General features: G+C 42.7%; 3 protein-coding genes across 4 annotated transcripts; 2 read left to right on the forward strand and 1 right to left on the reverse strand.

Annotated features, from left to right (window-relative positions):
• Positions 1 to 326: 326 nt before the first annotated feature.
• Positions 327 to 2,735, forward strand: LOC6610938. Of its 2 annotated transcripts, XM_002035459.2 has the most exons (7): positions 327 to 802; positions 1,434 to 1,557; positions 1,653 to 1,738; positions 1,809 to 1,967; positions 2,047 to 2,133; positions 2,229 to 2,460; positions 2,527 to 2,735. In XM_002035459.2, exons 1-7 carry the CDS (start codon positions 728 to 730, stop codon positions 2,610 to 2,612), a joined length of 849 nt encoding a protein of 282 aa, XP_002035495.1. In that variant the 5' UTR covers positions 327 to 727; the 3' UTR covers positions 2,613 to 2,735. The 2 variants fall into 2 exon arrangements, with proteins under 2 accessions (XP_002035495.1, XP_032575310.1); XM_032719419.1 differs by lacking the exon at positions 2,527 to 2,735 and having other exon boundaries at positions 2,248 to 2,358.
• Positions 2,736 to 10,696: 7,961 nt separating this feature from the next.
• Positions 10,697 to 14,399, reverse strand: LOC6610940 (xenotropic and polytropic retrovirus receptor 1). Its single transcript, XM_002035461.2, has 6 exons — positions 14,066 to 14,399; positions 12,462 to 13,650; positions 11,949 to 12,143; positions 11,570 to 11,739; positions 11,165 to 11,407; positions 10,697 to 10,961 (listed from the first exon to the last, which is right to left on the reverse strand). The coding sequence occupies exons 1-6, from the start codon at positions 14,132 to 14,134 to the stop codon at positions 10,812 to 10,814; spliced, it is 2,016 nt and encodes a 671-aa protein (XP_002035497.1). The 5' UTR covers positions 14,135 to 14,399; the 3' UTR covers positions 10,697 to 10,811.
• A 984-nt stretch (positions 14,400 to 15,383) lies between these two features.
• LOC6610941 (motile sperm domain-containing protein 2) lies at positions 15,384 to 16,488 on the forward strand. Its single transcript, XM_002035462.2, has 3 exons — positions 15,384 to 15,651; positions 15,715 to 16,200; positions 16,270 to 16,488. The coding sequence occupies exons 1-3, from the start codon at positions 15,564 to 15,566 to the stop codon at positions 16,419 to 16,421; spliced, it is 726 nt and encodes a 241-aa protein (XP_002035498.1). The 5' UTR covers positions 15,384 to 15,563; the 3' UTR covers positions 16,422 to 16,488.
• Positions 16,489 to 16,577: the final 89 nt, after the last annotated feature.

A 16,577-nucleotide genomic window follows, 5' to 3' on the forward strand; every position in this document is an offset into this window, starting at 1 on the left:
TCCATGGCAGTTTGCTCATTTAAAGACCGCCTGCAGAGCGTTTTCCACGTTAATTAAAGGCTCGGCAAATCCAATAGAGAACTAATCCATAGCAGTAATTTGCGGTATAGGCTAAGCCAACACAGTTTCGGTTCGCCGCAGCTAGAATGCAAGGATTTAAGCAATCCTAACACCTGTTGCCATTGTTCGCCTGCAGATGGCGCATGCGTGGGCCGCACAACCCCACTTTCGAACTTTCATTCATAAAATCGTGTGTGCGAGTACATTTCGAAATTGAAAGCATTTCGCCTTTGGATGAGGACTACTTAGCCAGTCCCAATGCGACTTTCAATGGCGGCGGTTCTCCTCGGATCTTCGCGTCCTGGCATTTTGGGATCCCACACTGCGGTCCGCGTAACTATGCCCGGTCATGCCACATAAATCAGTGTCATAAATCTGCGCGTCTTGTGTATGAAATTATGTGCCAGTGTTTCGTAACCAGCAACGAGAAATTCTAGATATTTATCTGCCGAGTGCCAAATAAAAACTTGTCTAAAGAAAAACAAGTAAAGCAAGCAAATTAACCGTTTGGCGGGAAACGAAATAAAGTGGTATCCCAGAGGGTGAAAGTGAAGAAAGTCAAGTGAAAGTGGCGGCTGCCGTTCCCTAAGTGAAGAAAATAAAATCCTTCTTGTGTCAGCGTGCTTGGAATGCTCATCCGCGAGGAGGCGTGAGCTACTCAAAAAAGATGGCCATCCTGGAGTCTTGTTGCTTTTGGAAGGATGTGCGGAGTGGCAGCTTTGCCTGCGCCATCTACACGTTGGTAGGTTGCTCCTCAAATATGAATAATTTCTGGAGATAAGAAGTTGTGGCCTGGAGCATGGGTAAATATATCAAAATTCCCTCGAACTTTTTCAGCCATTTGGCAAGCAGTTGAACGAAGGCTATTGGCCTCTTCAAACTATTAAAGCAAAATCAGTCTAAACGTACCTTTGTACACCTATTAATGTAACAAATGTAAGTTTTACAAGTGTTTCAACAAAAATTGTAGTACCCCCTTGAAGAAGATTTATGCATATTTAAAAATGTATTTAGCAAAATGTTGGTTTTTCTTCACTTCACTTCATGCCTCGCAAGAATTTCTTGTCTCATTACAAAAATTTCCGTGCTCGTTAGATTACTTTTACTTTATTGAATGCTGTCGAAACCCCGTAAATTAGAATGATTAACAGCTTAACTAAGTGAAATACATACCGAAGCAAACATATTACCGCGTTGAGCTGCATAATTCTTCGGCAATTACTGGCTTCAATTTTCATTTGAAGAAACATTTTTGGGACACTCGAAGGGGACACTTTTGGGGCTTTTCCGTGTAAATAAGAAGCGTGTGCCGCAATTTACTTTTACCCTCGGATGTTCCTTGCTATTATTTTTGCACAATTTCCCCCATACAGGTTTACTTTGGCTTCTCGACGCTGATGTTTTTGTTCTACCTAATCGAGGAACAGGACTTTCTGCTGGGTAACCGTGCTCAGCCGCTGGGTGAAAGTTTGCTGGAGAAGGGCGATGTGACTGTAGGTGAGCATACCGAAGGATATCCTAGTACGGAAGGACACCACAGCCACTTGCTCCTTGCGAGCGACTCAATTACGTGTGATTTATGCCTCTTGCAGTGACTGTGATATTCAACATTTTGTTGCTCCTTTGCTCCATACTGATGGTGCTATCCTCGGTTCTGCTCATATTGGGCCTCCAGCAGGTGAGTGCTCTACTCTGTCCACTTCAACGCAATGCGGTCGGCACAGCCTCAATTCGGGATGAAATTACAGAACAAGAGACATCTGCTGATACCCTGGATTAGTTTCATGCTGGGCGATCTGCTCATCGAGGTCTGCCACTTGGTCCACTTGGCCCTATCCCGCCGCGTCAAGTTCGATCCGATTGTCGGTTTCATCTTCACCATGGATTTCTTCCTACTGTGCCTCAATGTGAGTAAAAGTAACCACAACTATGATAAATGATATTTAGATGTCTTACTAACCCGTAATATCCCATTCCCATTTCCAGCTCTACTGTCTGCTGTGCGTCATCTCGCAGTACCAGACGTTCCGCTCGCAACGGGCGGAGATGCGACTGGCGGCCTCGGCGGCATCGGTAGGTATTCGGTGAATGTGTTGTGCCACTCCCAAGTATGCTTACTTGCCCTCCCCCTCCCCACCTGAACACCGTGTGCCTCCGTCAAACCCAAGCCTATTGTGGTCTTCACAGCAGCGGAGAAGCTAACCAAAACACACCAGCAGCAACTGCAGCAGGCGCAGCAGCAACAACAGCAGCACAGTAATCTGCTGCAGCAGCTGGAGACCGGAAGGGGAAATGGCAAGCGGCGACGTATGCTCGGAGCAGCCAGCCCGCTAATAACTTCGCAGCGGCTAACCAACTTCTCAACCATCACCGAGGAGGAGGAGCAGCAGTCCGGAACAGGTACGACCATGGGCGTTCTTGGCCATGTAGTTCCTAATTAACATAACATGGCTCATATCCATCTAGACCACCTGGCGGAGCAGCCAACTGGAGAGGATCTCGGCCGCATACCAATTTTCACTCTGGCTCCCAGCCCAGCTCATTGCCATTGATGCAACTCATCACTAAGCCAATGTTACGCGTTTCTTCTCGAATACACATTCCAGCAGAGCTATAAGATATTTTTACACATTATTTGATCCGAAAGGGCTGAATAAAGGGAAATGAGATTTTCAGCAGGCATATAACAGACTTTGAGAAAAATGCGCTTATAGTTACATCCTGCTCCATGGAAACGAAGCTACTGTATCTAATTGGGGGATGCAAACAGGCTTCAGGGATGTGACAAATGCCCTTCATTCTCAGTACTGAAATATATACTCGGTATATTGAAAATGATAACTTAACTTAAAGCAGAAAGGTTTCTAGGAGAATGTATGTTTTAAGGTTTTCGTATTATATTATTTTCAACCATCTTTGAACGTGTATTGCCTTTACTATGCCTTAAAGGGCACAAAGTATTTTGTACATATTAGTTAGGCTTGCCTGTACTCCTTGAGTAAAATCCGGTGCTTGACAATGGCAACAGGATATGCGCTCCGTTCGAGCTCGAGTGCTTTGCCAAGTCAAACTATTCAGCAACCGGCGGAGTGACCCCGGAGACAGACTTTTTGAAATAATTATTCAAATGCTCGAGCTTCAGCCGGTCAGACAGCCGCAGGTCAAAATAACCCTAAAACAACAAGGCACGAGGGTAAAATGGACTTTTAAAACGTAATTAGCTTTTGAAAAATGCTGACCCGCCATGAAGGCGACGAGATTGAGCTCGGGTTAACAGGTTTTAATGTCCGCCTAATATTATTTAAATTACGCTGTTAAGCTCCTAGAAGTCACTGGAGTCACTGTAATGACAAAAAAAAAGATTGTTTCCACTGCAATTCATTACAACGGCTAGCACGAGGCCGTTGCTCATCGGAGCAAAGCAGGAGCGTCATTAAATGGCACTTAATCACCGGGCTAAATTGGCCCTGTTAATTAAACCTCCAGGTGGAGATGCAGGGATATATGACACCGGTTCGCTGCCTTGAAGCGGATGAGCGGTTTAGGGTCCCAAACTCGGTTTCCTGTCCGCCAGCTGTCGATGACAAAGAGTCCCTGCCGGAGAAGCCACACAATCCGCAAACTGTGGTCCAACTTCCGGGATGTAATGTGCCAGTGCCACCAAAACACTGACAGAAACTAATGCACTTCAATTTGCAACAATTCAAAGTCCTAAAAAAGCAATTGCTTAAATTTTGTATTATTTTAATGATTTTTATGAGCTAGTCATCAGGAATTTATGTTTACAAGGTATGTGTATATACGGTCCTGGACGCTGTTGAAACTCCCACTCTGAGAGTGAGCACAACTGTTATTAGTTTTGTGAAAAGTCGCCCAATATTGACATTGCCACGGGCAGCGGGATTCCACACATTTCAGTGGCATGCTTCTTGAAACCGCACAAGCCAAAAATGTCCGGACATTGGTCAAAAGCTAGAGAGTCGGAAAAAACAAAATCCTAATGGATTCCTAAGTGGTGGAATGCAGTGTAAAGTCTGTTAGATTTATATCAAGTTTCCGAGGAAATTCCTCTGCAAACATAATTGATTAAGAGTTTAAATGATTTTCCATTGCTTTCTATTTAGTGTTATTGTTGCCTCAAATTCTTAGACAAATACAAGGCAGAATGATAGATAAGACCTGCAGCCATAAAGCAAATATTTGTAATTGCAATCTTTCTGCTTGGCAGCCTTTTTCCGCCTTGAATGAAATTAATTCAGAAACCATGGGGCGCAATTGTAATTACACTTTTTTAGGTGAAACGAAATGTTTGATGGAAAAGGCGATGTGGAAGGACGCGTTCATTTTTAAGCACACAAAGTGAAATAAGTCCTGTGGATTATTTCGTTCTTGGAATCACTGGCATTTTTGATGGGGAACAAATGCAGCACTCGCGTTGCAAATCCCTGGAATTACTTTCGGCAATATCAATAGACCGCAGTTGCTCTTTAAACTTGCCATTGTGGCGCACTTAAGGGATAAATACTTGTACTATACACCAGAATGCCATATCCCGGGATTACTGCTCCAAACACACACTCACAATTGCCAATAAGCTCACTTTCACAAGGCCGAAACGCGCACGCTTTCTATCTAATTGCTAAGATGACTGCTTTCCCAGACTCCCGATGCCAGGATAATGAGTTTTCCATTAGCGCTTGAGTGCGGCGAGCGTTGGCAATATTTGCCAAGTGTCCCGACTGCTTAAGTGAAAATTCAATTAAAGGATCAGCATCAGTGAAATCAAATGAAATGAAAAATGAAAAAACCCAAATGAAAAAACCTTTGGACACTTGGAGTGACTGGCGAGCACTGGTGGCCATTGAACGTGCTGGAAAATTCGAGCATACGAAATACATGCATGTTTAATGCGACTGAAAACCCTGGAAACACACTAAGTTTTGACAGCCATCACTGCAATACCACCACCACAGAAACAACAGGAAACCGGAAGTGTAACAATGGGTGTCCAACTTTTCTGAGCATGCATCGACCCAAGTTACCCCACACAATGGCCAACCGAAACTTGTGTGTGTCAAGCTCAGGAGATTGAGCATCTTGGATTAAATTAAATGTAAAATTTTCAGGCAGTTTATAACTTCTCCCCTTCACTTTAAGAATATTGACACATTTCAGACAACTTGAGACCGAGGGATTTTGCTGTCTTTCGCAAACTTTCTGGACTTTCACTTGATTTATAGCATATGACAACTGGGGATGGCTCTTATATATGTATGTGCTATTGTAATTTAAAAGGCAGAAAGTAAACAGGAGTTTTTGGGAAACTTGACGCTTGACGAGAATGGCAGCCAGTTTGTCACTCGCTTTATTGCGTATACGCAGCGTGGCCGGGAAAGGGTCGATACGAACGTCAGTTGGCAGGAAATTTATGTAGATTTATGTACGTGTGTTCGCTTTAAGCTCTTCATACTCGCTCATGGATACATGGCTATATGCATTCAATTAGAAAATTAGCATTGAAATGAAGCTAATTTTCGCTCCAAGGAGATGCCATAAAAGATGTAAGCATCTTAATGAATATTAAATGATGAAAACATTTCGAAAACGAAATTCCTTAGGCCTACTCAACAGGAACTTTAATTGAAACATAAAACTTACTTTGCCCAGCAATTTATATTTGTGCTGGAACTTAATTCCCTCGAGACAAGCCATAAGTACAAGCGCTTAACGGTCATTTGGGGCTCACAAATGACTTCTAATAATAAGGGGATTCTGCCAAGTGTAAACTATAAACAGCTTTCAGAACTTCGAGTATGGAAAGCATCTTGGCCGTTGTCACAAGCAGACTTCTCCCGCCTTTGAGGGATTTCAACATATTGAAGCCAAAATAATTAGGATATAAGCCGCCAGAAGCGAGTCGCATTAGCGTTTGTCAGCAATAAATCGTGCAAGTAAATTATGTGGAACAAGGCCCACGCATCAATCTTGTGACTGCAAAAAGAAAAAGATGTGGGCTTAGGTGACACCTCAGTGTTAAAATACATGCACGGGATTTGGTGGAAATTAGGCAGCTGTAGCATATGTAAAAGAAAAAAGCCCACGTTACTCCGCTTCCCAAGAGAATTAAGCCATTTTTAATTGAGCTCCTCATTTTAGTCTACTTCAAAGCAAAAACCGCGTGCTTCAAAACAAAAAAAAATTCTGGCCCTTTTCAGAAGGCACAATATTAGCATACAAAAGGCTTGAGGACTTATTCATAAGAAAACAAAATAGAATCCTTTTGTAAATGATTCGTTATTCCAGAGCGCAACCCTTAACCTTAAGTTCTGCTCTTTAAGATCGTACAAAATTCAATTTATTTGCTGGCCACCTTGTTTTCCGGTTACATTTTACGAGAATTTTTAATTGAAAATACTTGCCATTCTGCACAATATAAACAAAAATCAAAAAAAAAAAAACCTCTAGCAATTTGGATACCCTTTACACATTTCATGGCGGGTGTAAATATTTGTCTTCTTGCAATCAATTTGTAATTTATTTATCTTAAAATTTATTTCATAATTTTTAATTTCTTACCAAAAAGTGCCAATATACCCAAAATTCGTAAGAGAGATAGACCGCAGCCAAATAGTTTCCATGACAACGATTCGCGGATAAATAAATCCCCAAAGGGGGAAGTCGGGTATAAAGAGATTAATATTTCAGCAATAAATATGAAAATTTTCGCAAAATGACTACACTTTTGCGATAGTAAAATCCGGAGCTTTAGAACTCAGCTCAATTAGCTAGGCATTTTGGGCATTTAATTCAATTAGTACTAATAGAGTAAGAACCTAAAAAAAAGTTGTTTTTGGATAACCCAACATTACGAAATAAAGCCGACAAAAACAATTATGCTAATGGCTCCTCAAGTTTTTGCAACTGAAGTCTATTATTTTTAAACTATTTCTGGATGAGCTAATTGCATAACTAATAATATTAATATCTGGCTTCCCAACAACAAACTTAAACTGGGGCAACCACTGCGGTTTGTTGATCTTTCATTAGAATAGCGCCAATACTGAATTTTAGTTATGTTTATTTTGTCGACTCTGGTGTTTGCCCATGAATTTGGCTGTCAAAACTTTTGACTGACAACGCGAGTGCCACTTGACATTCTTGACGAACTGAACTTGACCTCCTCTAAAGTGGAAAACGGAGAAATGCCTTCGCTTGGAAGGAAAATTTCTATAAATGATAAATCGACTCGAAGTGCTTGAGCTTAAGCAGGGTTGACAATTGATATGCACTCAAATGGAATTTCCACGGCGCGTGAGCATAAGATATAAGCTTATTTAGTTCAGGTTTCGCAATGGGGTTTAAGGACTTAAACTTGGTTATGAAACGGGGCGAAGAAAAGATTTTTATCCATATTATCTTCTACCCGGCGAATTGGATGCTGGAAACCTTGGCTTGACTTATTTCTCATATTCGAATGACTTTTACGTGTCCATTTGCTGATATCATTCGGCATCGGCGTCCATTAGTTTCAATCAAATTTCATAAGCAAACAAGCAGGACCAATAAAAGGCTGTATATCCGTGTGCCAGTTTATGCACACTCGTATACATTGGCATATTAGCATGCATGATAAATAATAAACATATTATAAATAGCTTTTTCCTCGGCAAGCAACTTGGCCATCAATCAATGGTGGCCAACGAATGGGCCCAAAGGCCTTTGGCTCCCCTTCCGCATCGTATTACTCAGCACATCCCACTCAGATGGTCCAGAATGGCATTGGCAAACAAGATTTATTTGCCCTCTTTGGGGTTATCCATACACTTGGCTGACATTAAATTGGGCAACCTAAATTAAAGGCCACGCACGTTTTGCCAAAAGGACGTTCGCGGTTGGCAGGCCGTCAAAATGCTTTTTATGGTTAATCAAGAGCCGTGCGATATTCGATTAGCATATTAATTGGCAATTCCCGGCAACTTCCTATCAATCACTGCCACAAGCTTTAAATTAATTAATTAACTTTCGATGTAAACATTTGTTCAATCAGTGTCTCTCTTAAAATAAGGGCTGTTTCTGGACTGAGAGTTACACTGAAGTATGGATGGTGAAATGTTGTTCACTTTCAACCTGCTGTGTTGGTTTTAATCCACAGTCAAATGACGTATACGCCGCGTGGGACCATTTGAGTGGCACAGTGCCGCAGGTGCTGTTTTAATGACCCCGATTTCTCTCGACACACGCGTCGACAATCAAAGAATTCTATTTCAGGTCATCATTAGAAATATATTTTCTGCAACGAGCCAGTCATACGTGCGTCTAATTGGCAACAGACCGTCATTCATAGGCAACATTTAAAATGGTACTCCGAAATCGATACATTCAGATAAGTTTTAATTTGCACTGGCTTAATAATTTCGCACGTGCCGCACAACCAGCTCAGTCTATTCAATCTCTTTATCCTTGGCCATTTGCATATCCCGATTGCATAGCTTTTCAGCCATTGTCACTTCAATCTCTAGCGGAATGTTTATTCATCTATCAGCCCCGGAGCGCAGATGTTTCAGCTTGGCAAACATCAACTAACACCGATGCAGAGGGCAATTGCACAAGTATACGCAGTAAGTAAGCCAGAATAATCTAAACAAAACAACTGCAATCAGGGACTTCAACAGCATGGGCAAATGCAAGGCCATGCCGAAAATGTCAACACAATAACACGTATACGAACGGTGGGCCATCCGTATGATTGAACATCGGCTGTTGTTGTGTGCAAAGCGTGTTTTTGCCATCAGTTTTCGGGAGCCTAAGTTGGCCTGGCCCCCCCTGTCAAATCAAAAAAAATCTGCTTTGACAGCAGTAAAGGAAGGGAACCGAAAAAAAATAACCAACAAAGTAGGTTGGGTTGGGATAAAAGGTGTCACCACAACTTTGATATGTGTGAGTAAACGCTGATGTTTGTCGCTCAAGCGAAAGTGAAAGGCTTTAAGGAAAAGCAAAAGCTCCGACCTTTTCTTTTTTATGATTTCCCAAAACGTAAGCACTTTTGGGAAATTCATCTGCTTAAAAGCTGCAACCCCAAGGTACAAATACATCAACAACGTTATCAATAGGTTTATCTCGTCGGCCAAATTAAATGTCGCTAAGTATGGGCTCACGCCCACACGGATGGCCTTCAGCTGCCGCGGGCTAATAAAAACACTCCCGGAAAAGGGTCTCCTTATCGCAGGACTTCAAAAATAAGCACACTCCCATTAGAGATTCCCATCGATGTGACAGTCCAAAAAGGAAGTGCCTATCTGGGAATCATAAACGGTTCCTAATGGCCGATGCCTTGCTACGGGAGTGTTGCCCGGCAACAGAACCACATCAAAATGTTGCCCCAAAGGGATACAAGTTTCAAAAATGTATAAAATGGTTGAAAGTGCAATTTGAATTGAACTGTGCGTTGCCAAATAATCAACGGTGATGTTAAACGTAATCCGCTTTCAAATAGAACACACAACAGTTGGCGAAGTTAAAAATGAGAAAGGGACTTTGTACATTCGCTTGACAGTTATTTGCATTCGCTTGTCAACCAAATTTTCCGGAAGCGAAAGCAGAAGTTAAGTTAACAGTTGTTAAAATATTAAATCAACCACGAATATTTATAAGAAGTGAAAAAGTTCCAAGAACTACCAAAACTTTGTGACTACAAGAAACACAAAAGTTTGCCGAAACTATTTGTGTAACTTTCTCTCGCCAAGACTGGGTAAGTTTTCGTTTGCGTTATTAAATTGAGCACATATTAAATTAAAGAATCATTTATTATTACCATTTATTTCAGAAGGACCGCAAAAAAGTGGTTTACGATGCCAGATGAGCGCATGAAATTCTTAGCGGTCAGGTTCACTGCCAAAAAGCTTTAAATTTATCCAATTATTTTGTACGTTACCCCCAACAATGAACTATCAACATGAAATAAGAATGTAATCAGCAGGGCGCAAATACCCTTCAAAGTTTTATTCAATAATTACAGTGAGAGGAAGCGGGGAAGTATGAAAAAAAAATCCATCAATCAATCAATACACAGCTGCTGTGAACGAAACCTTTTCAACTCCCCACGGAAATTCACGGTGAAATACATCAAATTTGTTTGTCAACAGCAGCCCCCACCGAACGAACTTTCTGTAAATCTATTATGCAAAATAAAGAAATTCTTTTAATATCTAGAAAATATTCATATAAAATTAATGGAAAACAAGCTGAACCCAAAAAAATAAATAAATAAATAAGAAGAGTGATTCTTTCTCATTGGTGGTCATCCATTTTTCCTGTTTCAAATATATCATCAAAACATATCACGCATGCATTGTAATGTCAGCAATAATTTCGCGTGGTAGCGTTTTCGTAAATTTGCTATGACTACCACAACAATCCATCGAATAACATGGTTCCGGCGCATATGTATTTTTAGGCACCCAAAATGGCACACCCAAATGGATCCGAAGTTTACCCAAAGTTTATTGTTCAACTGTCACGAAAATTGAACAAGTGCTCGTCATCAATCGCCTTCACCACCCCCCACATACATATGGTGTACAAATGACCCCGAGAAATGGTGTTGCTCAAACTTTCTTGCTCACAGATGCGAAATCAATGGATTTGGAACCAGGACCATTTATTCAGTGTCCGCAAATGCAACTGAAGTGCTTTATTGCCATAAACGTAAAATTTGTGCACACAGAGAGTTAGATGTTTATTGGGTAACCCAACTACGAGCAAAGATCCTCAATGGATTCCCCTTGAAGGAGCAGTCGCTGCTCCTGTTTGTTCTTCTTGGTTGCGGATTTGCCGCCAGCGGCTTTTCCACGCCTTCGATTCAACACACCATCAGTTTCGTCCATCATGCGCAAAATCGTGGTCTGAAATTTAAGAGAAAGATATTGTGGAGTTAAATTCAAATGCTAAAGTAGAGCTTACTGCTTAAATCTGAATTTAATTTCGCTATGATTTGATAACCTCAGTAAACTTTAAACTAAGCGTTTTAACTTATTTAAAAATCAAAATCCTATTCAAATAAATCCAATAGGTATAATATCACATGGTGCTTGGCAACCAGACTCACCTGATCCGAGCAATCCATTGGAGCGACCGATATATCCCTGACAGCCCTGAACTTGCCCACGTTGTTCAGATGCTCGTTCTCCAACCGAAAGTAATTCCAAATGAAGCGACGGAAAACCTCCAGGGGACTGAGAATGGTCATCATCACATCGCCCTCAATGTAGCCAGCCTCAATTAGACTCATGGACAGGGTCCAGCTGAAGCGCAGTATTAAATCCTCAATTATGCCAAAGTAATAGAACCACTGGGCACCGACAAGAAGAGAGATAATGAACGCTTTGAAAGATTGTTTTACGTGCCGTTTGCCCAAATATTTATCGTGGCCATTATTTGTGGGGACTGCCCCTACTCTGACCCCAAATGGGAGGAAAAAAGCCGAAACAAAACTCCACCCAACCGGACTCACCGTCGATGAATAAACGATTTCCTCACGCAAGAATCGATTGTCGCCCGCCTTCGAGTCGAACAGGCCCCAGTCCATTTTGATGTCCCATGTGTAGGCGTAGCAGGACGAGAAGATGGCCGCCGTAATCCAGCAGTAGAACCAGGGATTCTCCTTGGACAGCGGATAGGTGTCTGGAGATGAGAAGACAGTGGAAGGAATGAATGGAAGAGGGATGGACGTGCGATGCCGGCAAAATACAATATACATGAATTTTCGGCACTAATTGGCACTGGACCGTAAATAGCACAAATAATGTATATATGTGTTCTTATATATTTGCAATTGCGATGACGTAAGTGTGCCCTAATGAACTCACGCTCCGTATAATGAATCCACTTACCGGTGGTCGTGTGATATTTGTGGGCAAATATAACCACAAAGAAGGACGTTGCATACTTCGCGGCGTTGACCAGATGCGGAAATGACTCCTTTGTGTCGCGGTATCTGCGGATGCACTGGGCGAACCGGAAGTAGGCGGGCAATATGGCAACAATGGGATGCAGCAGAGACACGTACTCCACACAGTGGCTGGCAGCTGTTGCACAAGCAAAACAATGATGGTAAATTAAACACTTTGTAATCTATAATCAAACCATTCAGCATGAATTTTCAATTCAACAATGCTGTTGGTTTTTTGTTTGTTTTTCCCCTTTACCACTTGCAGGCTGATTTCAAAAGCGAAAAGTTATTAAATAGAATTGGGGAAAGGACCAAACCGACGAGCTGGTCTCAAGTAAAATGAATAGCATTGCGAACTTTTATTGAATGCACATAAAAAGAAATGGAAATCTTTGATTTTTCCCCTACTTTTACTTCAAATTGAGTTCAGCATCGGAAACCCAGTGCTACTTACCCTTGCCAGCCTTGTGCCATGTGGGACTTCGACCAAAGAAGCATATCAGAAAGGGAATATCCAGAAAAGCTGGCACCATGCTGTTCAGCTGGTCGGCCAGCCAGAAATCGGCAAAGTTTACAAAGCAGAACGGAGCCATGATGACCCGGATGAGGATCCTTATGGCCCAAAACCGGGCCTCATGATGGAACGTCTTCGTGGGATTCAGCAAAAAGGCAGCCATCAATGTGTAGAGGCAAAGCGGAGCTGCGTACTGTGGGATGCCCAGGGGATCGCAAAAGATGTAGCTCAGGACGCAGCAGGCCCAGATAACTCCAAACACGGATGCCACCTCCATGATGTTCTGCTCGGACAGGTGATTTCGTGGATCCAACTCAAAGATGAGGACGTGGTTCACACCGGACGACCTCCAGCCGTAGACATTGACGCCCCAAAGGAAGAGGCATTCGATGATAAGGAATGGAGCGCGGAACATCCTCATTCCGGCCCGCCAATTCTCGCCGAATCCGTAGAACATGGCTGCGATCACAACCGTAATGAAGAGCACAACAAAGGCGCCGGAAAAGAGACCCACCTTGAAGGTGGTCCAAGGACTCTGCTGCTCGCCCAGTGGTGGTACCCTCAACCGCTTCATTGCCCTCTGACGATCTCCTCCCTCGATGTCCTGGGTAACAGCCTGCTCCGTCTCCTGGATCAGCCGATCAATGTCCTTGTTGGTGTAAAAGTGGGCTGCCTCCACGTGATCCGTGCGCCAACGTGCACCATAGTCGACGCTCAGCAACTTGTCGTGCTTCTTAAGTATCTTACGGAAACCCGTGAAGTTGAGGTTCTGATAGTTCTGGAGCAGTATCAGCCCCAGATAAAATTCACTAAATGCCAACTTGAGATCCTGTATCTTGCGCGCCGGCACATTCTTCTTGCCCAGCGGCGTCCGCCTCTTCCACGCGGGCAGTTTCTTTGGGTGACCCATTTCCAGGGCTTCGGTCAACTCGCTGCGCAGACTGCCATATTTGCGTGTCGCCTCGGCCATCTTCTCCGAGTAGAATGTGTTGATCTTGGCCAGCTCCTTGTCGCAGTAGTGGAAGAACTCCTCATCGAATTTGGCAAAGTATCGAGTCACCATCTCGCGCTCCACGAGCTCTGCGGAGGGCGATTGTTCGATGGCTGCATACAGCATGGCTTTCATTTCCTGAAATAGGATTAGAAATATTTTAATAAAATTTATTTACATATGTGTTTTATATAAATTTGATATCTATATATTTTTATATATTCCTTAAACAATGGACCTATTACTTTTGGCCCCCACTGTATTTATACATCTCCTGGTCATCGTATCGTGTGTTTTCACTTCCTCGTTCTTTCGCCACCCCACCCCACCCAGCCCTTCCTATTTGTTTACGTCCGAGGAGAGCAAAACACAGAATGCGGCTCAACAGGGCGCATGCGCGTTGAAAGCTCCACCGTTTGACAGTTGGATGCCACAGCTGATGGGACACGTGACGTCACAGCTGGCAGAGTGACAGCGGGAAAAGCACACTCGTCCGTGTATCTCACGGATACATATTTTTCCGCACCTTCGAACGGCGATTTTCGGCACTCACCTCATAGTTAATGTACTGCTTTCGCCACTCGGGCGTTATGTGGGCCGTCAGGTGCTCGGCGAACTTCATCTCGGGATTTGAGGGGATCTCACAACTGGCTGCACTGCATCCGCATCCGGACAAATGGCGAGGACGTGGTCGCACTTGAAACGCACGTTTTCACGTAAACATCACAACTGGGCCAGAAGAGAACAGGCAGCGAAAGTTCTTGGATTTCGATTTGGCTCGGGATGGTGGTCCAAATAGCGGGGGTTTCGGATACGAGGAATCGAGCTTTCGATATGTAAAAATGGCTTCGGTTTTGTTATTGTTAGCTGTTGCCTCTCATCTCTTTTCAGTGTCAACAATAAAACAACAACAAAGGCGCAACACATATTTATATTGCACATGATTCGATTTTATTAAATGGGCAATTTATAAATTAAAAAACAATTTATTAAAGAGAATGTATTGATTTTTTTAAACACACTATATATTTTTAAAAATCGAACTCAGCGCAGCTCGTCAATGAAATTACAACTTCTTTATAATTGGTAATGCCCATTAAAAATGGCTGTATGTAAGCAAGTGTTGTGCATTTAGTGAAATATAGTAAAATTAACACTTACTATTTATATTTAACTAAAACAAATGCGCATTTTTGCTAAGACTTGCTAACTACTATACAAAATGTTTATATTTTGAACTAAGGTCTTTAATAATCCTCATATTTAGTAAAATTTTTGGAATTATAGCTTAATCCCTCTAGCTGGCTAATAAATTAAAGCTCATAAGATTGATAAGATTAAAGAGTGGGCTATTTTTGCTTAGAAATACACATAATGCAATCTAATTAAAGAAAATAAATTACTGTTATTATACAATAACCGTTGCTCTTTGATATCAATTACAGCCACCGCAATCAGCGACTGTCAATTGAAGGGGAATAATCGAGCCCAGTAGACTTAGCTTCCCACATCGAATCGAGAAAAGCCGCAAAGAATTTCCACAGCTGAATGAGATACATAGATACAGCAAGTCAGTGGATACGTCATATATCGCAAAGAAAACCGCAGCGAGAATCATAAAAACCAAGTTCCCGCACAAACCTCATAAACATTGCCAGTTTCCCCCCTACTTTTTGTCATCCCCACAGCCCCCCTCCCGTGCTGTTCTGCGGGCTCCAATATTGATTAAAGAACGGGCGGCATGCGGTTTCCCCTTCCAGTGCCCCCACCACCCGCATTGAGTCATTTACATGATCGTCTGGAAAGCAGAGCACAATTGGAGAACAAATGAAAACGCTCTCGGCGAGCGTAACGACGAGCGTTTGGGGCTGTGCTGGCTGTCAGTCGCTGATTAGCCCGCTCGCAGGCCAGACACTCCGCTCCCAGATAAGGAAAACTACCCCCCAGAGCTTGTCCACGAAAATTGTTTTCAAATAGATAAGAAATTGGCATAAATTTTAAGCTCACTGCAGAAGACATTTCAATTGGTTAACGCAAAGCCAAGCAGCAACATGCCTTCCGATCAGGATCCGAGTCCAGAGCAGATAAGCCAAGTCAAGACTAGCATTCTGCAGAGACTGGAGAAAGAGCCACCAGCAGGTAAGCTAGTGCAGCCCAAAAGAACCACATGTAATCTGGTATACATATACAATCCCGAAATAGAACCATTCCATCCCAACGATCTAAAGCGAATTACGGACAGTGACCTTTGGATCACCAAGCTTCTGCAGGTCTATGACTTCGATGTGGAAAAGTGCATCACGAGGTTGTGGGACAACCTCGCGTGGCGGAAGAGCTTTGGAGTTTATGACATCACCGAGGCGAACCTTAATCAGGAGTTTCTGAACGATGGCTCCATCTTTGTGCATAACAAGGATAAGGACGGAAAACCCCTGCTGATCCTCACCATCAAGAAACACTCGAAGAGCCGCAATCAGGAGGACCTCCTGCGCATCCTTGTCTTCTGGATTGAGCGATTGCAGCGGGAAAGTAACCTGGACAAAATTACCATTTTCATGGACATGACTGGCGCCGGTCTGAGCAACTTGGACCTGGGCTTCATCAAGAGTATCATCGGAGTGTTCGAGACCAAGTATCCCTATGTGCCAAACTATATTCTGGTGCATGATTTGCCTTTTCTGCTAGATGGTATGTAAACATTGTGGTATCTATGAAGATCGGTATATTTAAAAGGTGTTTTTTTTTTTTTGTGTTTAGCTGCCTTTAAATTGGTGAAGACCTTCCTGCCCCCCGAAGCACTGAAGATCCTTAAGGTGACCACCAAAAAGGATATCGATCAGTATGTGGACAAGGATAACTGCCTGAAAATCTGGGGCGGTAATGATGACTACGTTTACAAATTCGCCTGAAACTTGCCCAACAACTTTGTATTATAGTGTAAATAATAATACGTAAATAATAATATTTACTACTCCAGCGGTGAGCTTTGAAAGCTCTCCATAGTACTTCCACTCGAGCTAATTGCAATGCAGGTGGCATACCACACACACGATCACGATCCATTG

The sequence above is a fragment of the Drosophila sechellia genome, chromosome 3L (assembly GCF_004382195.2).
Source record: "Drosophila sechellia strain sech25 chromosome 3L, ASM438219v1, whole genome shotgun sequence".
NCBI lineage: Eukaryota > Metazoa > Arthropoda > Insecta > Diptera > Drosophilidae > Drosophila > Drosophila sechellia.

What these genes read in the sequence shown, in the direction of transcription:
- LOC6610938 (XM_002035459.2), top strand. Translation starts at nt 728, where the DNA reads ATGGCCATCCTGGAGTCTTGTTGCTTTTGGAAGGATGTGCGGAGTGGC. An exon ending in GAAGGGCGATGTGACTGTAG is followed by an intron (nt 1,558 to 1,652) that starts GTGAGCATACCG and finishes TGCCTCTTGCAG; the next exon opens with TGACTGTGATATTCAACATT. An exon ending in TCATATTGGGCCTCCAGCAG is followed by an intron (nt 1,739 to 1,808) that starts GTGAGTGCTCTA and finishes ATGAAATTACAG; the next exon opens with AACAAGAGACATCTGCTGAT.
- LOC6610940 (XM_002035461.2), bottom strand. Translation starts at nt 14,134, where the DNA reads ATGAAGTTCGCCGAGCACCTGACGGCCCACATAACGCCCGAGTGGCGA. An exon ending in ATGGCACAAGGCTGGCAAGG is followed by an intron (nt 12,144 to 12,461) that starts GTAAGTAGCACT and finishes CTTGTGCAACAG; the next exon opens with CTGCCAGCCACTGTGTGGAG. An exon ending in CAAATATCACACGACCACCG is followed by an intron (nt 11,740 to 11,948) that starts GTAAGTGGATTC and finishes TCTCATCTCCAG; the next exon opens with ACACCTATCCGCTGTCCAAG.
- LOC6610941 (XM_002035462.2), top strand. Translation starts at nt 15,564, where the DNA reads ATGCCTTCCGATCAGGATCCGAGTCCAGAGCAGATAAGCCAAGTCAAG. An exon ending in GGAGAAAGAGCCACCAGCAG is followed by an intron (nt 15,652 to 15,714) that starts GTAAGCTAGTGC and finishes ATCCCGAAATAG; the next exon opens with AACCATTCCATCCCAACGAT. An exon ending in TTTGCCTTTTCTGCTAGATG is followed by an intron (nt 16,201 to 16,269) that starts GTATGTAAACAT and finishes TTTTGTGTTTAG; the next exon opens with CTGCCTTTAAATTGGTGAAG.